The sequence below is a fragment of the Leishmania panamensis genome, assembly GCF_000755165.1.
Source record: "Leishmania panamensis strain MHOM/PA/94/PSC-1 chromosome 32 sequence".
NCBI classification, from domain to species: Eukaryota; Euglenozoa; class Kinetoplastea; order Trypanosomatida; family Trypanosomatidae; genus Leishmania; species Leishmania panamensis.
This window is the reverse complement of record NC_025879.1, coordinates 1,241,659-1,263,960: the sequence shown is the minus strand read 5'-3', so window position 1 is coordinate 1,263,960 and position 22,302 is coordinate 1,241,659. Positions and strand designations below refer to the sequence as shown.

Below are 22,302 nucleotides of genomic sequence, written 5' to 3'. Positions count from 1 at the left end.
CAGGAAGATAACAAAGAGGAACGCGAAACAAGGAAAGCGAAAAAGGCTAAAGAGTGGGGGGAAGAGCAAACCAAACAAAACAACCAAGTGAGCGGGAAGAAGGAATAGACGAGTGCAGTAGACAACGTGTAAACTGTGTCAGGAAGGGCAACAAAAGGGACGAAGAAGAAGAAGGAAAAAAAGTGGGGTTTCGAAAACAAAAGGTCAGCAAGCAAACAAGAAAAAAGCGGGAGAACCGACGCGTGAAGTAGACAAGAAAGAGAGAAGGGAAAAAAGAGGGCAAAAAGAGGGCAAAAAGAGAAGAAACACAAAACAAGCACGCGCACAATAAGTGCACAGACACTGAGAGAGGAGGGGGAATCAGGAGGAGAAGAAGGGGGGTACGCGTGCATATAGCCAACCAAAGTTACGCGCAAGGTTCTTTTACTTCAGTGAATCACACACACACACACACACACACGCACCAGCGCAAGCTAAACAGAGAAGATACAGAGGGGTGAGCACGCACGTGTGCATCACCTCGTACTCGCCGGCCTAGACCATCCGAGAAAGAGAGAGAAACATTTTGGGGTGCTAGGGAAGACACCCGCTGAGCATCGACTTTAACGACTGTCAAACACGTGTGCATGAAAGCCTTCCATGTGGACGTGTTCTCACGTGGGTGCGGATGTGTGTCTTTTTTCTTCTGCCTTCGCACACTCGCTCTTTGGGTTCTCAGAACGGTGAACGAATACTTAGAGAGAAAAAAAGCACGAGTGAGATCAGAGGAAACAGAGAGGCAGCCGTACTTACCTACTTGCCGACCTGTTTCCCCACCCACTCACTCGCATACACACACGCATGCCAAGGAGCCGACAGAGGTGGGAAAGCAGAAGAAGAAACGAAAAACGAAATCAAAGGGAAAAGAAACAAAGAAAGAAGAACAAAGTGTGAGGTGGTGGAGGAAAGGAGACGAGGGAAAACACAGAAAACGACAAGGCAAATAGAGAGGAGGGCCGAAACAACCTTCATCAACCATGAAAGGGACGAGAGAGGAGAACTTTTTTAGAAAAAAAAAATCGAGGTGCAAAGAGGGACGCTGAAGGGGGCACAACACGGAAGCCAATTATGCAAGTGTCATCAGCAAACCATCAAAGTGAGAGGAAGAAATGGCGTAAAACAAACGACGAGAAAAGGAAACAAACCCGAAGGAGAGGCAAGAAAAAAAAAACAGACAGTCGCGCGAAACATAGCACGCAGTGCTGTGCACTTGCTTCTGCAGTTGAAAACGGCGAGAGAGGCACTCGCACGCAAAGAGGATTACGGAAGACAGCCACCCACGCACAAGTTCAGTCACCAGGGAGAGAAAGACGCCGAAGGGGTACATACTACAATATCAAACTGATGTCAGAGAAAGGTACACACACACACCACTGAGGTGCATCACGCTCGCTCTCTTTCCACTTGCAGCCCCTTCAGCTCTCTGTGTTTACCAGTAAGCATCCATCCCCGCTTCCTCTGTTGCGCTGCACGTCTCCTGATGCCCCTCCCTCCCTCTCGGTGATGTTGCTGTGCTTATTCCTTCATGAAAAGGCAAAGTAGAAAAGAAAACGAAGCAGATCGAAGAAACAGAAAATGCTACCTCACTCACTTGTGCTGCGTGTGTTTTGGGGGGTGTTTAACTGAATGCAGCGTCCTGTTGTCCTCATCGTGAAGAGAAAGGGAAAGAGCGCGAGTAAATGGTGGTGGCGATTCAAGTCAGCTGTTTTGTGAATAACTCTGGATTTGGTCTTGCGTTTGCGCGTTTTGCACACACACACACACACACACACACACACACACGCTCACCGCACAGCTTGCTGAGTTTAATGAGTCCAACAAGCAGCCCGCCCCCCCCAGTGCAGTAGAAAAAAAGGGGGGAAGGGGGAGGGGCGAAAGAAGCCTGCAGTCCAAGAAAGAAAAATATTGCGGACTTTTACCCCCCTCCTCACTGTGTAGTTCGACAGGTAGGCGCTCTCGTGCCGGTATTCGACATAGCTACAGAAGGTCAAAAAAGAGGGGGGGGCATTCGTCTGCGTATTTTCCTCTGAGGGTGTCAGAGGAAAATACGCAGACGAGCAGCTCCGCGGCAGCTTTCGCAAACAGCAGCTTCGCTTACGGATATTCTCATCTCCTTCGCTTCGCCTCCAAGCTCTCTCTCTTTCTCTCTCTCTGATTCTATCGCCTTCACCATCTTTGCATATCCCCCTTCGCTTCCGCTATTCACTCACGCAAACAGCAACAGCGCAAGAGAGACAAAGGAGAAGCAAACAAAACACAAGGGGGGGACATAGGTGACACAACAAGACACACATGCGGACGGTGCCTCAGCCCCTGCCTGAGAAAAAAGAAAGTGTGCACGCACAGACTCCCAAAGAACGAAAATGAAAGAAAAGACAAGCGTCCGACGGAGGACTGATTAGGCAGCGACAGGCAGAGACGGGGAGTCAGAGAGGCTCTCAGGACAGGGGGGGTGAGAAGACGGGTCGCACCACATGCAGAGAGAAGGAAACAAAGCAGGACGGCAACCCTTTTGTTTCGCTTAAGGATTACCACAGCGATGGCAAAAATGGCGCGAAAAGTGAAGGAGGGCGAAGAGGTGTGTGCTCAATGCACATGGGTGCCTTTAAAACTGAGGAAGGGAAGAATCGCAGCACCGCAGAGATTGAAAGGGTGAGAAAAACTGGATCTTCCACCACCCCCTCCTATATTGAAAAAGGAAAGGATTGATTACAATGAAAAAAGGAGGTGAAGAAGAGTGGGAGGGGGAGAAGGTGCCAACGCAAAGCCTGACAACAAAACTCCACAAGAAAATACTATTGGTTGATTCTTTCCCACCCCTTAGACACAGGCACGTGCAATACGCACACAATCACCACGACAGCAAAGACAGGAAGAGTGAGGCGCAAGCAAAGAAAAAAAAAGCGAGAGAAATGGAGGTCGGAGAAAAGTATATGCGCCAATACACGCCTCATAAACGATTAAAAGGTTGAAAGTGATGCACTCGAAGTCACACGCACACGCTGCCATGGACTGATGAATCAACACTGTCCACGTCGGCATAGGTAGCCGACACGTGCGCGTGTGCTTGTCGCTGTACGCCGGCAAGTTAGGGGGAAAATGCGAACTGTGAAAAACATCAAGAGAGTACAGATGAAGTGCTAGGGAAATGTACAGGAGAAGAGAGAAATAAAAAAGAGAGAAACGAGAACACTACTACACGTAAGGGCACCAACGAAAGAGAACATATACAACCTGAGTAAGGCGGCAGCTGAGGGTGGGGCGCGAGAGCGGGGCTGAAGAAGAAAGAGGGAGCGGCGAGGCTCGAGACGACAAAAAAGGCACAGACAAGAACCAACAGAAAGCAGACACGTGCACCCTCAGACACGCGTAAGAGCTGCGCCACACCTAAAAAAAGAAACGGCAGTGTAGGATTTTTCTACTAGCGTGTCCATTCTTTGCCAGACAGCACATCAGTGCTACTCCACTCTAGCCCCCCCTCCGGCCTGCCGCAGGCCCATCGCGTGGTGCGAAGCAGCCGCAGACACACGCGGCACAGCAGCGCTGTCGCCTCGCAGCCGCTTCCGTCATGCCGGTCGCCACATGGGGCATTCAGGCTCCCCACACCAGTAGGCAGTGAGGGCCGTGTGAGAGACTCATTCGAGCCACGCGCACACTCTGCCCGCTATATGGATGACACAAGCTTGCTCACGGTCTCAGCTCGCTTCAACGCAGCGCCATCTAGGACATGGCCACTGATGGCGGCAGCGACGCATCGCTCTGACCTCCCCACGCCGTAGGCGCTTGACCCTGTCAGCACCGAAAGCGGCCCGGCATTGGCAGGGATGCGAGAGGGCTGCCTAGTTTCCCCACACAGAGTGAGTGCTGGACCCCGGCACCACACTGCGTTAGCCTGCATTATGAGGGCCGCTGTGTGGGAGCATGCAAAAGATAGGCAGAGACAAAAGAGCCAAGAGAGAGGGAGAAGAGATTTTTTTCTTTTTTTTTCAGTTTTCTTTTCTGTGGGTTTGAGAGTCTTTTGTTTTCTTTTCATGAGCCGTTGAGTTTACTGTGTGAACTCGCGCATTATTCCTCCCGCCGTCATCGCGTGAAAGAAAAAACAAACAAAAAAAAGAGAAACGCTCTTGCAAAGCAAACGGGAAAAAGAGACGGCGTTGGTGACGGAAGGGCGGAGCACACACACACACACAGACGAGGGAAGACAAAATCAGCGAAGAAGGCACGTGAATACATCCGATCTCGAGAAAAAGTACAAAGGAGAGGGCGAGAGGTAGAGTATGGGGTGAATCGGAGTGCACCACATGTGTAATATCAGTGAAGAAATCGAGAGGTAAAGAGGATTCGGGAAAGAAGAGTGCCTTGTACTTGTGTCCATCCGTGGATGCATGGTGGTGTGAGTGATGTCACGCAGAGAGAAACACTTATACACAGAGTCATAGGGCCACACACACACACAGGAACGAACAGCAAAATAAAAGAAAGAAAAAACGAAGGAAAAAGTGGAGAGAGAAAGAGAAAAGGGGGGAAGGTTAAAAGACACACACATTCAAAGCGTTCAGTCGAAAGAATCAGAAAGAGAAAACGAAGAAGAGCAGCAACAGCAAAAAAAAAGAAAAGAGTGAAGAAAAGAGAGGAAAACCAACAACAACACATTAAAGGAAGAAAAAAAAAAGGGAGAGAGACAGACAGACACAGTCAGTCATGTAGAACGCAAGCAAACAAGACGCGAAGCATCAGGAGAGCCTAGCGGTGCAAGACGACCTCACGTATAAGCAAGAGGAGAAGAAGCCGCAACCTCTACACCAGAGAAAAGATCATTTGAAAACCTAAACAAGCAAGAGAAAAAAAGGAGCAACAAAGGAAGATGCCAAGAGAGACGGGAGACGAGGCTGTAGGAAAGTCAAGCGTGTGAAGACCAGTTTTGAGTGGAGAAACCCAAAAAAAAAAAAGAAAGCGCGACAGGCGCAAGGCAGCAAAAACTGAGGCACTTTCTTTCCTTTTTTTTTGGAAGGCGTTGGGTTGGAGTTGTTTGATGGGCCGGCATGAAAAAAAAAAAGAAAAAACGACGAAAGGGGAGGGGGAAAAAAAGAGCGAAAACGATTTTATTTCCTTTTTTTTGAAGGGGAGGGGAGGAGGGGTGTAGTGTGGCTCGTTAGTGGCGATGGGGGGCAAGAAGAAAAAGGAAACACAAACGAAACGGAAATAGGGGGTCAATGAGCTCTAGACGGTGGCAGTGAGCGTGGCCCCGAAGAAATCAAGCGTGGCCCCCGTGCCGTTTTTTCCCCTCTACTTGAGTAGAAGGCGGCCATCAAAGGTGGGTGTGTGGGTGTGCTTCCGCGTGCCTCGCCTTGAAGGTGCGCTGCACCGAATCTCAACCGCGTAAAGAACCGAGAGAGCGACGGAGAAGAAGCGTGTTTACGATCAAGAGACGATTGCGCACAAATGCACGCGCAGTCGCACACCGAGCAGAGGGAAAGGCGGACGCAGTCAATCGCGAGCATACGGAGAGACGGGTGAGCCCCAAAAGCACAAGCACGGACACAGGTAAAGGAGCAAAGAGGAAATCAAGCATGAGCACAGTAATTGAAGATTTTGTAAAAGATACGAAAGGTAGGTAGCAGCTGCTTGCAGTGTGGCCCCACCGTATGCGTGCGTGAGGTGAGGGGGTGACAAGACGGAAAAAAAAAAGTAGCGCTCAAAGTAGTCGCACCTGTCTGCAGTAGGAGTTGTCTGTAGAGAGAGGCACACAGGAAAAGACAGGGAGAAGCACGCGCACAGACGGAGCGAAACAAATATGCCGCACAAACGAGCACGTAGCTGAATCACCCAATAGGTGGAAAGGATAAAGGGGGGGGAGTAAGCGACGAGGCCAGAGAGCGTCAAAGTCGAGATGAGATTGGGTGCTGTTGTGCAAGGGGAAAAGGGGGAGAAGGATGCCAGCCCACGCCTCTGATAAGCGGACTAGAGTATGGGAAAAGAAAGCAGACCAGCACACGCACACGCACAGAGACAGAAAGGAGCAAGCGACTGCTAGAAGGGGGGGGGGAAGAAAAGAAGACAGGGAACTAGAAAAGCCTCAAGCACACCCTAGCCACAACAGCACACGCACACTGAGAAAACAACTATATATAAAGCGGTACTAGCACACGTGAGAGAGCCAGAAACGAAGAGAAAGCACAAGTGCGCCCAGTTCGCTTGGGGCTCTTCGTCCAACAGCTCTCCTTCGCCCGCACTATACCCACACTCTTCCTCATTTTTTGCCCTGCACACACGACGCGAGGAAAAGGTGCGGCAGCTTCAACCGTACTTGTTCTTGGGCTCGACGCTGGGGGCCAGCGACGATAAGCAGCCGTGCACAGAATCAGTGGCAGATTCTAACGGTGGAGGATACCCCTCACTTTGGGAGAACAACAGAGGAAAAGGGATGAGAACTCGATGGCGCTCACACCCACGTCGTTGGGCCGCAGCGCCATCCACAAAACCGGCGTGAAAGGGGGGGAAGAGAGAGATGAAGACCGACTTCTCCTACTGAAAGGCGGGCCCGGGAAGAAAACAACAACGACCCAGCATCGACGACAGCACGGCAGAGCGAAAAGAAAGAGAAGTGCCCACATGTGAAGCAGTGCACATGGAGGCAATGAAAAAAGTACAGAAGACAACAGAAAGGCACACACGTACACGCACACACACATGGGAAGGGAGAAAAACATGAAACAAAGAAAACGCGCTGTCTTAAAGTGGTAAAAAACGAAGTGGCACAGAGAAGGGAAATGAAGAGATGCACACGGGAGAGGGGAAGAGAGAACGCCAAACGAGAAGGAGAAGCCAGTCCGCACACACACACACACACACACACACACACACGGCAAAACAAAGGGAGAAAGAGCCGGCTACAGGAACGAGGCAGATGGGAAACACAAAGAGAGGCACCAAAACAACGCAAAGGACAGGTAGGAAGAAGAGGTGAAGAAAATCAGACTGGCATAGGATACCCCCCGCTCCTCATACACGCACAGAGGGCCTTCCCCCCAAGTAAACAAACTAAAGGATCCAAAGACGCATGTGTGAGAGTCATCATGGCATGCAAACTGCACGAAAGGGTGGAGCACGTGGGAGGTGGTGCATTGCAACGACAGATACACGGGTGAAGATGTCATGGGGTGCTTGTATGTGCGTGCATGCGTGTGGAAGAGCGGGTGAGAAGTAGAGCCAACGTGCAGAGCCTATGAGTGGACATCCCCTCTCTCCCCTCTCCCCTTGGAGCAGCCACCTCGTTCCACCATACACGTTGCTGTCATCATAAACAGCATACTCCAGCCATAGAGAGAGAGAGAGGAGACACCAACACAGACGAAAAAAGAAAGAGAAGAGAAGGAAAAAAAAAACACAGCACAGAGAAGCACAACTTCGCACCCCGCTGTTGTACCTGAGAGAAAGAAGCAGAAACAATCGCATGAAGGATAGAGGCGTAGAAGCCCAGTGAGTGGTGGCGAGGCAATCACACAGAAAAAGAGAAGGGGAAGATGACTTGGTCATGAAATCGAAAGCGTAGAAAGAGGAACCCATGCTCCGCTGCACGTTGGCACGGCGCCTCTGACCTAAGCCGCCTCTTTCCTCTTCCAGCCTTCCCCATCCCTCACCTACCCGGCCACTGCACTGCAGAAACCGCCTTCTCTCTCTTCGAGTAACAGGGTCCTCTTCCCTTTCCGGGGCTCAGCCATCCGTCAGAGTCGCTCGTATCAGTGCCACCGGCCCCGCTGTAGAGACGGCCTCGCTCATTTCGAAGCTCAGTAGGAGCAACTCTGCTTCACCCATGTTGATCCCCTCGGCGAAGTCAAACACATCCTCTTCCACGTACGACTCCCAACTGCTCTCCGCGCCATCAAGCCGTATCGGACGCAGGTGGTCATCTGAGGCGCACGCAGATGCGTTCTCGCACCGGGCCATGGCACCGGAGAGCTGCGGGGAGAACAGAGAATCAACCACGGTGGTATGAGCGAGCGCTTCTTGCCGGTTAACCTCCCGCTGCGCATAGGTGGGGTCCACCGGCATGACGTACGGCATGCCGATCTCGTTGCTTGCTACGGCAGTGGATGGCACCACAGCCGGTGTCGTCATGAAGAGGTCTAAAAAAGGCAACCGCGGCGGCCTCATGTCCTGCCAGACATCGCTGCGGCCGACTTTCAGCCGAGTGGAGATGACTGAGGGAGACTCAGAGGCGAGGATGGGCGAGCATGTGGCAGAGATGCACACAGACGAGCACGGGGAGAGAGTGCCAATGGACTCGTCCGGCGTGGGGCTCGGCGACGGCGAGTAGAGAGACATGTCAGGCGACAGAAGCTGCCATGGGTGCGTGTACTCACCAACCTTCTCGTTCGAGGTCAGCACTGACTCGATGTGCAGAACTGGCATCGGCTCCTCCACCTCCTCAGCGTATAGGGTGGGTAACAGGAAGAGCCGCCCCTGCGACTCGAGTGTCATGAGCAGCTGTGCCTTGCGATCGTGCCGCTGGCGGCGATGCTCTTCGACATGCCCCATGTTTATGTCACGGATGATGAGCTGTGGGTCGTTGCTGAAGAGGGATAGAGCATTTAGGGCGTAGCCCACAGAGCGCAGGTGCGACTCGCTTTCCACCACGCTCCCCTTCTCCGTCTCCGCCAACATCTCCTCGAGGCGTTCCTCCAGAGCCTTCCAGTGCTCGATGATGATCTGGATGTAGCGGGCCTTACTCTGCGCTGCCGTGGTGGCCGAGGCCAGCATGCATGACGCACGCATCGAGGAGAGAGTATAGCTCGCCGATTGAGGTGCGTCCATCCGAGTAAAAGAGATGGCGGGCTGCGAGCGCAAAGATTGAATTTCGCGGCAACACGCCTCTCGCACAAGGGAGCGAAGAGCGTAGCGCATCTGCGAGGGCCCCGCGGTAGCCGCCTGCCTCATGTCTTGCTGCCAAGCGTAGTGCTCGTCAGCGTGGTACGAGGCATTATCGCGGCGCTGACGCTCGCACCACTGTGGGCTCAGCGATTCCTGCTCCGGAGCCGTGGCAACACTGGAAGGTAGCGCCATAACAGAAGGAATCTGCGGCGTACCAGGCCGCCTGGAAGATGACATCGCTCCCGTCAGCGGCGACCCCGTGGACGCCAACGCTGCCGTCGTGGACGGGCTGTACGGCGCGTCGCTAAAGGTGTACTGGCTGCACTCCTCCATCTCTGATTCGTAGTCGTACGGGATGCTCCCCTCGTCCACTTCCTCCTCTTCCGCAGCTGCTGCGGTGGCGCTACTCTGTCGCTCTACATGATCGCTGCAGACGTCCCACAACTCGGCAGTTCTGTCAAGACTACGAATAGAAAGTCTGCGTGGCAGCAGGCGGCGCCCCTCCTCTGTGGACGCAACGGATGACTTTGGTGTAAGGCCAGCTGCGATAGCAGCGGTGACGGGCGGAGCTACGTATGGCTCTGTCAAGCATCGCGTCTTCTCTACAGAGATGGCAGCAGTTGTGTGAAACGGGCCCGTGCGCGTCATCGTATGCGCATCTGTGGAGCTGGAGTGTCGGCCACAACAGGATTCGAGTCCCGCTGCTGATTCCACCATCACTGCTTTCAAAGGTGGCACTCGCCTCAAAGACAAAGACAGCTCACCTGATAGGGCCACCTTGAGAAGTTTCGTGTGGTATGGCCTTTGCGTCCACTTCGCCCCTGTATCGACTGCCTCCTCAGCTCGCTGGTGGTCGCGTGAAACCTCCTGTTTGCGGCGAGGCTGTCGAGTGTTTGTCTCTGTAAGTAAAGGGGTGGGGAGGGGGGCTGCAGTTGCCTACGCCAGTGCAAGTGAGCGGGGTCTAGGCGTGGCACAGAAAAGTCCCCTTCCAAGTGTGTCTGCAGCGTAAAGGCGCACAAACTGCAAGAGAAGAAAAAGGAAACGACAAATCCTGTCGAGTTCGCGGAGACACAAAGTATGTGCAGAGAGAGAGAGAGGCACGCACACACAGGGGAATACACAGGCAGTGAGGAGACGACAAACAAGCGGATGAGCGCAGATACCGAATTGCAGAAGCAGAAAGACCAACTGTGCTCTCGCAAGACTAAAAAGGCACAACAACACCGGCGATTCAAAGTAGTGGAAGAAAAAACAACGGCCGGCAAAACCACCACTAGTAGCAGCACACACACACACACCGTACTGTGTGCTGGCAAATGAAAAGAGCGGTGAGTGGATCGGCCAAAAAATTACAGATCAGAAGCAACAACACAAGCACACAGATACGCAAGGGAGAGAAAGAGAGAGGGAGAAAGACACGTCGAAACACAAAAAGAAGGAATCACTTTAGAGGTGATGAACTGCTTTCAGGGAGAGAAATGAGAAAATGAGCAAGAGAGAAACAAAAGAGAAAGAAAATAAAATACCCAAATATAAAAATACGTATAGAACAGGTGACTCGATCGCCCAGTGGAGAGGAGGGAGGAGGGGGTACGTCCTCTCTTTTGCTTTTTCGACCAGCAGATGCCTGATGTGCTGATGATAAACGCTGAAAGAGCACCTCCACAAGGGTGTATTTCTTTCTGGTTTAAACTGGGTGCGTGATGCAGATACGCTTCCTACAACGCATAATGTCGCACGGGCACTAAACAAACCAATGATGTCACTCTCAGACGCAAAGACTCCGTACACACACCGCACGTGTGCAGAGAGTCACGAAGCGCGGTGAACTAGAAAAAGAATGGTGACGCAAAGTCAAGAGAGGCGAGAGCGGAAACCCTGTGAGAATACACAAGAAAGCAGGCAGAGGCACAGGACACACACACACACAGAGACAACAACGGCACGTATGCCGTACTGAGAACGGGAGAGAGCGAGGGAGATGCCACACCTACGCGAGTGTGCGCTCAAAGACTGACAAGCCAAAAGGGAGGACGACGAGAGTTGAAGAGGGCAAAAAAAGGGTACGGAAAGTGGGGTGGTGGCGGAGAGGCTAAAGTGCTCAAAACTTTGGGGAAAGGCGCGTGCTAGAAAAGGGAGTTAAAGAGACAAACAGACAGAGAGAGTGAGAAAAAAAAAACGAGGCGAGGAAGAGAGATGGAAAACAAGTGAATGGCGGAGCTGACGGAAACCGAAGTAAGAGCCAAGAGAGAGAGAGCGGAAAGAGAAAAGGGGGGAGGGGGAGGTAGAAAGAACGAAAGAAACAGTCAAGTAGTGCAGATCGGCAAGTAGTGGAGATCGGCAAGTGTGCAATTTGCACGATTGACTTATTGAAGGTGCGAAATGAAAAAAAAAATCTTTTGTTGCTGCTGTATGTACGGCGTTATGTGGTGCGTGGTGTTTTATGTTTTTTTTGTTTGCGCGCGCGAGCGAGCGTGTTTTCCTTTTGCTTCTGAGGCTGGATATGTTATCACGATGGTAGTAGCAGTATGAATAGCACTCGCCGTGGCCCAAGTCAGCCGTTGTTAATTACTTAAGATGGTGAGATTCGGCGCACACACATACACACGTAAACACACACAAGCAGGAGAAGGAAATGTGAGAGAAAGAGAGAGGTGGAAAGAGCACCCTTCACAGTGCTTTCTCTCTGAAGAACCTAAGCAAAAAGAGAAGTAGAAAACTGAAGAGAAGGGAGAGAAGGGGAGTGTCGGCGTCGACGTGAGGGTAGAGTCCGATTGCAAAAAAAAAATAATAATAATTAGATAAATGACTAAAACAAGAGGAAACAAATCCAAAAGAGAACAGAAGAAACCGACGCAGAGGTCTAGCACACAACTACATAGACACGGACACACGCGTAAACTCCCTATGTGGACTTGTATCCTTCGCCTCTTTATGGTGGTGGTGGAGGATGTAGTGGATGTGTTCGATGTACGTTCACTTAGTTTATCTTCGGCTCCGCTCTTACCGACGTACTGCCGAAAGCAGAGAGAGAGAGGTGGAGAGTGAGAGACAAGAAAGAAAGAGAAACACACAAAAAAAAGGTACAACACTTCTAACACGTCCACCCTTGCTGATGGTGCGTGTGTGTGATGGCTCTATCGACTCTTTCCCCTCTTCTTGCGACCGTTTCCGATTTCTTCTCGACGCTCGCAGTGTTGCCCTTCTCAGATGCTTTCCCTTCGACCCTCCTCTGCCCCCGGGGTCAGCCCCTACCTGGTATCTATCACTCGGTACGAGCAGAGCCTCTCTCCCTCTCGCGCAAACGCAGTGACCAGCCAGCAAGGGACACACAGAAGCGCACGCACACACGGTCCTCTCGTCTCTCTCAGATGGCCCGAGAAACACAGGCACGGCGCACAAGGTATCAACAAGGCAAAGAAGAGAGAAGGGCAGAGCTCCGCTTGAGGTACTCCAGTCAACGCGTGTGTGCACGCCTTTTTGCTGAGCACGTTCCTCTTGGCCTTCTCTTCGTTTGTTCGCCTTTTCCTATGATTGGGAGGGGGAAACCTCCACCGGTGCGTGCGTTGATAACTCACTTGCCTCGTGCGCGCGATGTGCGTTTGTGTGTAATTGTTGAAGGTAAAGAGTGCTTCCACTCTTTTGACGATGAATTTGATGGTTTGGCTGCTTTGACCACGTCGACCTCGCTCCCACCAGCTGGATGCTTCCGGTGTCACTCTCGGCGTCTTCCGCGCTTCTCTTATGTTCGCCTCTTTCCCTTGGGTGAGGTCAGCAGAGAAATGCACGTGCACACGCCCGTTGAAGCTACAGCAAGAGGGAGGCACGAATGGTTGGGCACACACACACAGACAAGGGAAAAGAAAAAAGAAAAAAGATGAACTGTGCCTTTTGGGCAATCGCGCGGGTCTTCTGCGTCGCCTCCGTTTTGTTTCGCTCAGGAACGCCTCTCCTTTGTTTCTTTGTTCCGGTTTGGCTCTCCTTGTTGCTTTGCTCTTTATATACTATTCGACGTCGGTGAGTAGGGAGGCGCGTCTCGTGTGAGCCGTACGTGCACAAATCGGCCTGTGGAATGGGGTGAGGGGTGAGGGGTGAGGGGGGGAGGGGTTGGTCGTGTCAACTTGCACTTACAGGGAAAAACTAAAGAGAAAATACACCAATCGAGGGAAGAGAAGGGAGGGAGAAAAAAAAAAGAAACAGACATGCACACACCGCGAGGCACAGTGTACAAGAAAACACGTTGCAGAAGGGAAAACGGGGGAAAGACGAACAGTGAAAGAGGCAGGCACCACACGTACAGCAGGGCTCAGGAACAGAAGAGCGAAAATAAACCACGAGACCAGGTAGATGACCTCTGGAAAGAAAAAGTTGTTGCCTTGTGCTACGCGAGTTGTGTGTGGGTGTGTGTGGGGGTGGGTGTGGGGGTGGATGTGGGGGTGCTCTGCACTGTTCCAACTTTTCTTCGTCCTTCTGTCTTGTGCCTTGACTCGGCTACTGCTCGTGTGGTGTCCTCGGTTAAGCAACCTCGTCTAAATATGCCCTCTCCGCTCTCTTTACCACGCCTTTTCTCCTCCCTCTGTTACAGCGAGCCTTCTTGAGTGGTTGACGTGGATGCTCTTCGGCCGTACACAGTGTGCTCGCTCTCCCCTCCGTGTCGAAGAAGCCCCTCCTTAAACAAAAAGAGTGAGCCACAAATTCACGTCTCTCTCTCTCTTTCTCCTCGGCCTCTTATTTCACTCTCCCTCCGCTCTCTTCTTTGCCGCTTTGCCTTTCACCCTTTCGCTTTTTGATTGCGAAGGATGTGCGCACGGATGCCACTCAAGCAAGAAAGCCGAAAAGAGGAAAAGTCTCCAGAGGCGACCAATCACGCATACACACACACACGCACAACTGCACAGCCACACAACTCCGAGTGAAGGGCGTACGTGAAGAAGCACTCGCCACCTCAATCGTAGTTTTGCCTCTAACTTCGTTCTCTTGCTTGTGCACGACTCTAGCAGGACACCTCCCCGCCTATATGACGCACAAAGGAGAAAAAGTCACGCTATACCTCTTCGCTCCTCTGTGAGCGGCGCTCGGGCACGAGGGGGAAGGAGGGGGCGGGAGTCGGTGGCAAAGCAAAGCAAAGAGTGAGAGGAGGGCGCCCAAAAAAAACAGATGTGGCACACTAAAAAGGAGATGAGGCGGGAAAAGCACGAGAAGGAAAACTCGAGAGAAAAAATGGAGATGCAAAAGGGAAAAAAAAACACAACGCCAAGACAAGCAGAATATATAGGCGTAATCCTATCAGCGGTAGTAGCGCCGACAAGCAGAGAAAGGAAGAAGCCAAGCAAATCCTGCTGTTGCTGCTCAGCAAAATAAAAAAAAGCAGGGGGGTATGTCTTCGAGGGACAGGTAGAGAGAGAAGAGAGGCAGAACAGACAGACGTGCAGAGGGACGAGGGAAATGGAAAGAAAGGAGGGTGTGCGGAAAAAAAAAAAGAACTAAACAAGACGTCTTGACGAAAGAGTGAGGAGGGGACGGGGGGAGGACGGAATGGAAGAACAGAAAGACAGAAATGAGCGGTGGAAGATAGACAACTACAACAGCGCTAAGCACAGAAGAGAAAAAAGGTGGCTGGAAGGTAAGGCAGTGACTTCAGAACAGACGCCAAGAGAGAAAAAAACAATTCGTCAATGAAGCACAGACTCAGGGAACACACACATACACACAGAGAGAGAGAGAGGAGGGGAAGAGACATAGATGTACAAGACCACACAGGCACACACTTCCAGCGAGATGTGTTCTTCTCCACTGAAAGAGTCACGTGCCACCAGAAAGAAAAAAAAGAACAAGAAAAGGAAGAAAGAGCGAACTGAGAAACTCACGTATCGTGTTGAGAGAACACTGACCACAACGAAGAGAGGAAAGGGGAGGAGGAAGGACTCCCAGTAGCGGAGGTGTGAGGAAGAGCAAAGAGAGGTGAGAAGTCAGTTTGGCTCTTTTTCGTACTGAAGGGGGGAGAGAAGAAAGGAACGAACAGAAGAGAAGAGAAGAAACCGCAATGGGTACTGAGAGAAAAGGGGCAGGCGAAAAGGGGGAGTGAACAAAACAAAGGACAGAAAAGGAAAAAAAAGAAACAAAAGGGAAAACCCCAGCCTAGAGAGACCGCGAAGGGGCCTGAGACGGCACTGCACGATGGATGCACAGGGCAGGAACGAGATGAAAGGACGGGGGAGAGAGAGAGGAAGCGAGAACGAAAGAGTAACGCTGAGAAGCAAAAGATGAGAAACCAGCAAACTCAAAACAATAAGGAAACAAGAAGCAGACAGCCACACAAGAACGTCAATCAATGACCGCAGAGGTAGCACGGGGCGGAAGAAAATGGCAAGGAAAAAAGGGGAAAGAAAACCTATACGAGGAAGCAAGCTCAGATGCGCTTGGAATACGCTGAGCTACTCAAACCCATGCACAGGTGCACACCAAGTAGTAAAGAGAGGGAGAAAACAGACGCAGGGCTGAATAGATGAATGCGTCCTCCACGTCTCTTACGCTTTCTCACACCCCAGAAACGTGCAGATGCGTATGCGAGGGAGTGAGGGAGGCTGCACGAAGCCCGTGACGGCTGCTCGCGTCAAGTCGCTCCTTCCTTGTCGGGGGAGAAAAGAAGACGGAGAGGTATTTCGTCGTCTTTCCTCTTCTTTTTCGTGGCTGCTGCTATTGGGCCCAGGTCTTGTGTGCGCTGCGCGTATGTGTATTTCCTTCGTTGCTCGCTTGTTCCGTATATTTTTCTTTTTCTTCCAGCCTCTGAACCACATCATCGAGTGTATGTGTGTCGGAGGCGTGCGCGATATCAGCAGCAACGGCGAGGTCGAAATGATGGAGGCGGGGAGGTTGGGGTGTCACGTACGAGAGAAGTACCGCCGAGTATAGGAGGAAAAGAGAGCGAAAAGAGGGAGATGGACGGGCAGGGAGAGAAAGGAGATGAGTAAGAGATCGATACTATAGAGAGGCGCCACGAGGTGCAGAGTCATAGAAGGCAAAGTCGAGTGACGCTCCACTGGCAGTGATATCGCTCAGCTCCTGTCATCACGGAGGGAAAGCCAGCGAAAAGAAACAGAGGAGAAGAGTGACGGATAGAGCGCGAAGCGAGAGGAAGCAGTCAGTGGCTCTTGCAACCCCTGCAGAGAAGGAGTCAGAGAAATGGCACTGCTGACAGACGCGCACTGAAGAAAAAAAGGCGTACTGCCCCTCTCACCCTTTTTAATGGCCTTGCAGCGGGTGTTGCGTATTAGCACGGTTTGGTCACTGCTGATGCCGGAATGCTCAAGGTGGACCACCTTCTTTTCGAAGAGGAGGAAGAGCTTCGGAGTGCCTTTCTAGAGAATAAGCTCCAAAGGTCCTCTGCCCTCTTCCACTCCATACTCGAGCGTTGCTTCGCATGCGTTGCGCGTCATTGACGCAATGGCGGACGCGAGAGAGGGAGAATGAAAAGAGGCAGGTAAGAGATCGGGCCTAAGTAGAACCGTAAGCGAGAAAGAAAGAGAAGGGGATGGGCCAAGCACGGACGCCTTTGGAAACAACACATCACTTGGGACGGAAAAGGCACCGAGGAGGAAAGAGGTGGTGGTCTGCTCCACTGAGGAAGTTTTACATCATCAGCACTGGCTCACAGTACGCATCACATGCACATCAAAGACACAGAGAGATGCGCCGACACGCAAGCACACACACACACACACACACACACACGCACATGCACATGCACATGCTTGTTCGCAGACTCGAAACACGGGTGTTGCCCCGCCCAAAGCTGAAGAGGAGTGGAAAACTGTATTGCCGCTGCAGTTCGACGCGACTTTGACGGCCGGACTCTTGGCCTAGAGAGGCATGCGCCCTTCGCGCTGAAGGATCTCATCCTCCTCCGCCTCCATCCGGGAGACCACGATGGACTCAATCAGCTTATCAAAGGCGGCCTTGAAGTTGTCGCTGTGGTAGTCGAGCGACGTCTCCAGCACCTTGATTTTCTCTAGGCCCTTGGGCATGGAAGGCACCCCATCTCCGGCTACATTGCTTGGGAACGTCGAATGGTGGGCAAAGACGAGGCAGTGCTTGTCAGGGACCCGGATGGCAAAGTTGCCAAGAGCGTCCAGCTCCGACTGGTTCACGGCAAACGTCTTGTGCCACAGCGACAGTTCTCTCTCACCGTTCTTCACTGCTGGGTTAAAGACAAAGATGATGCCATCTGCTTTGTTCGCCACAGCCGGCCAGCCGGCCTGATGCTTGCTGTTGCCACTGAGGTCCCAAATCTGCACCACAACCCGCTTTGTCTTGGCGTCGCCACCTGAGAAGACGACTCGGCGATCGGTGAGGCTCATGGAGTCGAGTTCGATCTCCGTCTCCACAATGCGGAGTGGATTTGTCTCATAGTACTTGCTCATCGGCGTCTCACGCGTGCCGCTGAGAAAGTTGGTGATGGTCGTCTTGCCGCTCTTGAGCGGGCCGACGACGATAATTTTGATCTTCTCCTCTGCCATGGCGAGTACAAGGGATGCGCTATGGTGGAGAAAAGGGGGAACAAGAAGCACTTCTAGGTTATCGGCAGAGAGAAGGAAGCCAACGAGTTTCGAAAAGCGAAGCCAAGGGCAGCGCACACACACACACACCTCCTGTAGCGGGGGGGGGGGGTACTGCCTCCAGTGATCGCTGCTTTTGCTCGCGTGTTGCGGCGGAGGCGGACACCCGATCACCTGCGCTGGCAGATTGTATCGCAGATTTGCTGCTGACAGGGGGGAGAAGGCATGGGGCAAGGGGAGCCTAAGGCGAAAGTTGGATTGGGTGAAGACAAGCCACGTCTGGGTAATGGTGCTACAGAAGCCTCTTAGCATCGACTGTCTCGCTACCGCCGCTGCGTCTCGCGCATCGCTGTGATGCCTCGAGCATCTGGGTGGGTAAGCAAAAGAGAGAGAGAGAGAGAAAGAGCCTTAGTGCTCAAAGACACCACACGCACACGTGGAACACAGGCGAGCAGGTGTATCCGTGTGTGCTGTCGCGAGTACGCGAGAAGTACCGCCTTGGGGTGAGAGGAGTCGTGCGGCGGAAAAGGGAAAAAAGAGACACGGGGCGTTAAACAAGAAAAACACGAAAAGCCGTGGCGAAGAAAAAGGGCTGCACCCCGGCAACTTCCAAAAAGGGCACAGAAGCAATGAAAGGGGGGGTGCCGCGCACACAAAGCATGCCGAGCGCCAGGAACATAATGTACATCTCCAGCCGTCACTTTGCTTCTCACTCGAGACTTGTGGAATGCAGCACGAACACAAGCAATATATGACAAGCAGCTATATCTTGGTAAAGAGAGACAGCAGGCGGCCAAGGGGAGTTACCGACCCCCAGCAGAGTGTTTTCGACCCTTCTTTGGTTTTCGGTTCATAACGGAGTGACGGTCGCCACCGCTGTCGTCCTCATCTCTGGCCGGAGGCTCATGAATAACGAGGTCGCCTTTTTCCCATGCGTATGTCACTGGGTGCATGAGCGAGTTCTCGCTGCTCAGCAACTCACTGCCCCACGCACAAGCCCGGTGTGGGTCAATCTGCTTCAGCATGTGCTTGAGTTCTGCCGGCTCCGTCGGCCCTACGAAAGGCGAGGGTGACGCCGCTGTCACGCCACTGAATTGAGCCCATTGCGCGTCCCAGTACTGAAGAAGGTCTCCATGGGCCGCAGACCAGTCGTGAGCCCTCTCCTTTGTCCCCGTGGTCGACGCCCCCCTCGCCGACTCCGCTACAACTTTCTTCAAAGCAATTGGCGTGGCCTGACTTTCCTCCTCGGCGGACGGCGGTGAGATGTCAACTGGCGCTGCTGCTGCTGCTGTACCTGCAGCCCAGTCATAGAGCCCGCGACGAAGTAAGAGGTGCTGGCGAAGGTAAGGCACGACCTCCTCCACCGACACCCTGGCAACCGAGGAGACCTCAGCGGCTGCCTTCGCATCCTCTGCACTGGAAAGGTCAAGAGTCGGACGCAGGGATGGTGTCACGGCGGGAAAAACAATGCTTGAGGCCGGTGAAGAGCGGCCACTGGTGCCTGCCACCGCCACCATTGCAACGATCTTGTCGTCCAGGAGAGCTGGGCCTTTGCCCGTCGTGCCGGCGTCCTCACCAAGGGCAGCGTCATTAGCGGGGGTGGATAAGACCTCAAGGGGACCATCCGCTACCGTGGCGCGCAAAAGAGGCCATCGATAGATGGCGCTCCTCAAGAACGGCCCCCAGCACTGCGCCTCTACACGTGGCACACCAAGGAAGGCGAGGGAGGTGAGCTGCTGGGCCGTTGCCGTCGTCGCGCCAGACGTCACGGCGACGGCACCGGTGGACAACAGCGCAGACATGCCGCTCGACTGTGGCTGGCCGCGCGCAAAGCCGCACACGCTGTCCTCCACCATCTGCATTGACTCCAAGGCATCGTCGCAGATGGCGGTGTAGAAAAGAGAGGCAAAGGATGTCCCGACTGCCATGGAGGGGTCGATCGACATCGATGAGGCCGTGGGGCCGGGCAGCATCCGGGAGGGCAGGAGGACCTCGTAGAAAAGAATCACGGAGTTCTCCGCTGCGTTTGTGCCGTCGGCCACGGCGGTCCGGATAAGCTGCTCCATGATGGTGGTCGAGTAGCCGGGGTACATGGCCAGCAGAATGCGAGCCACCTGCGCTACAGGGATGCGCCCACGCAGCGGTGTAGATGACCGTCGACCTGCTGGTGGTGACGGAAGCGCGGCTGCGGCTTGGTCGGCACCATGCAGCTGAGGGTCCTTGCTCCTTACGACGTGGATTGGACGGTCCTGTCTCAGTGCTTCTGCCCATCGCTCCTGCTCCGCTTGTGTCTTTGCGAGTAGGTCTGCCTCAACTGCACGGCACAGCTCCACAAAGACAAACCTCTCGGCTCGAAGCAGGTCGAATAGCACGTCGCATACAGTGCCGCGAGACGCAAGCCCATATGCGTACGTGAGGGGACCCGCCGACAGCTGCAGAGAAGCCCTATCAAGGGCATAGGTCAGCTGCAGTCCCTCCACCGGCAGCTGCTCCATGTCGGCCGTGCGCATAGTGCACAAGATATGACGCAGGTCCCACAGGGACGTGCACACGATTCCCTGGTCTCGGGGTTGTGGGGCGACGCCAGAGTCTCTCGCAGGGTTACCGTGAGTTGCCGTTTGGCACACAAATCCGCCACGCGACCCCTGCCCCGCCCGCGCGTCCTCGTCCAGCCTTGTGCGCGCCGCGGGCGACAAACGATAAGTGTAGTAATCGGACCTGTTTAGCAATACAACGAGCACAAATAGCCCAATGTACTCTTGAAAAGACGTGAGCACGGCCGCCGCCATTGTAGTGCTTGCCCTGCGGGAGCCACGTCTATGGCATGCCCTGCCGTCCGTAGCTCGCAGGACCGCCTGGCGCTCCTTGAGTTGCTGCTGCGAGAACCACAGCAGCTCCTGGCGCTGCGAGAGCAACTCATGCACAAAGGCCTCCGCCACAATTGGATGCAGCTGCAGGAGCGGGACAGAGGTGCGGCTGCGTAGTTGCAGCGGAACGTCGGAACGAAGGCCGTACGGCGGTACCCATTGTGGCACTGATGCCGGCGACAGCCAGCCCTGTGCACGAGGGGAGGATGAGAAGAAAAAGTCGTTGTTGCCGTTGCGGCTTCCCTGCAAACCCGCATCGCCCCGCAGGTGCAGAAACTGCAGCAGAGACGCCTTGACGTTAGCGTGCTGCGGATCAGAAGCCCTAAGCAGACCCTGCAGCTGGTTGCACAGCCCTTTACCAGACGCGAGGTGCAGTGCCTCCTGTGCATGATCCTCCGTGGCCAGCGTCACGTGCTTCTCTTCACTTCTCATGACCTTGCAGCCCAGTGCCGGTGCCATCTCCTCAGGGTCAGTAACTACCGTGGTGGCCGCAGGCGCGACGTGTGCAGCAGTCTCGAATGCGTAGTGCATCCTCGTGTCACTACCGTTGTCTGTCGCAGAGAGGTGTGACCCCGTCGTTTCTGCTTGCTGCAACTCGCTGCGGTCTTCCTTCGACGTTTCTTGCTGACCAAACTGTACTTGAAGCATCGTCAGTACAGTCCCTCGCGCCCCCTGGAGGTCACGCTGCAGTCTCTCCGTCCGCTGCTGTTCCCTCAGGTAGTCACGCTGAAACAAGTGCACATCTGTGGCTAGTGCAACGTTGTGCTCATGTAATATGCTAAGGCGTGCGGAGAGCTCAACCGACTGGCGGGCATAGCGCGAATTAAGTTTCAGTAGTGATTGGATTCTGTCCTGCATAGCTTCGTGCTGGGCACGCAGCTCACGTAGCTGGTCCTCGGTACGCTCCAGCAGTAGCTCCTTCTCAGCCCTGGAGATGAGGCGCTGCACGTAAGCCGCATCTCGCCGCTCCGGTGGGCGAATCGGTGCCTGGTAACATTCCAGCCCCAGGATGTCTCTCGTGGTGAGGGCAGCTGCCTTCGCGGGATTCGATGCTTCATGGGTCTCGTGACTGTCATCGCCGCCATCCACACCGAGGCTTGCACCGACCACGCTGCGATTGCCTTGAAAGCTGTGGGTCACGGCAGTCACCAGTGTGACGGCGGCGCTTTGCTTGCCTGAGATGAGGTCCTGACGGAGGCGGTGGTCCAGCAGCATCTGTGTCATCTCCATCTGATGGCGCAGGAGGTCCTCCAGATGGTGCTGGTGGCGCTTCTGCATCTCCATCTGCGACTTGAAGTGGTCACGCTGCACCGCAGCCTCCTCAACCAAAGCAGCCATCCTGGACTCCGTCGCGCGCACCTTTTCGTATGCTGCGGCGACGGCGTTCTGCTCCTCCGGCGTGGCACCCTCTAGCTCACCACCGCCTCCACCCGCTGTCTTGGCGGTTGAAGAACCGAGGCCCTGCTGCCGCATCCACCAATCCATCCGTAGCTGCCCTTGCTCCTGCCGCAGCTCGTCGACGTGGTCGAAGAGGAACCGAAGAAGCCTCACCAGAAACGGCCGGTAGACGCCCGCGTTGGAAGCAAAGAGGGCCAAGGCGGCACGCGCCAGCTCCAGCTTTGTTGTGGCGACGCGGGAGTGCTCGACATATGCGTTTGCTGCCCCCTCCACCGGCCACTCCACGCTTGGGCACTTGGGTGCGAGTTGCAGCGGGCTTGGGGAGGTTGAGGAGGAGGGGTCGCGGTTCTGTGCGGACGGTGATGGCGGTGATGGCGGCGTCCACAGCGAGGACACCACCCCGCCACCCTCATCAAGGTTGTCCTTGTCTGGCAGCGAATCCCATGGAGCAAGTACCTGTTGGAGTTGCTTCAGTAGCACCTCCGACATGATGCGGGAAAGGAAACAAATACCGTGTCTGGGCCGCTACCTCGGTGTGTGTGGGGGGAGGGGGGGTTGGTATGCACGAGGGT

General features: G+C 53.9%; 3 protein-coding genes across 3 annotated transcripts, besides 1 other annotated feature; all 3 read right to left on the bottom strand.

Annotated features, from left to right (window-relative positions):
* Nucleotides 1-3,453: 3,453 nt before the first annotated feature.
* Nucleotides 3,454-3,945: a repeat region.
* Nucleotides 3,946-7,752: 3,807 nt separating this feature from the next.
* Nucleotides 7,753-9,627, bottom strand: LPMP_323400 (hypothetical protein; the record flags this gene model as incomplete). The annotated part of the gene is made up of 1 exon (XM_010703722.1): nt 7,753-9,627. One exon carries the CDS (start codon nt 9,625-9,627, stop codon nt 7,753-7,755), a length of 1,875 nt encoding a protein of 624 aa, XP_010702024.1.
* A 7,142-nt stretch (nt 9,628-16,769) lies between these two features.
* On the bottom strand, nt 16,770-17,426 carry LPMP_323390 (hypothetical protein; the record flags this gene model as incomplete). The annotated part of the gene is made up of 1 exon (XM_010703721.1): nt 16,770-17,426. The coding sequence occupies one exon, from the start codon at nt 17,424-17,426 to the stop codon at nt 16,770-16,772; it is 657 nt and encodes a 218-aa protein (XP_010702023.1).
* An 842-nt stretch (nt 17,427-18,268) lies between these two features.
* Nucleotides 18,269-22,219, bottom strand: LPMP_323380 (hypothetical protein; the record flags this gene model as incomplete). The annotated part of the gene is made up of 1 exon (XM_010703720.1): nt 18,269-22,219. The coding sequence occupies one exon, from the start codon at nt 22,217-22,219 to the stop codon at nt 18,269-18,271; it is 3,951 nt and encodes a 1,316-aa protein (XP_010702022.1).
* Nucleotides 22,220-22,302: the final 83 nt, after the last annotated feature.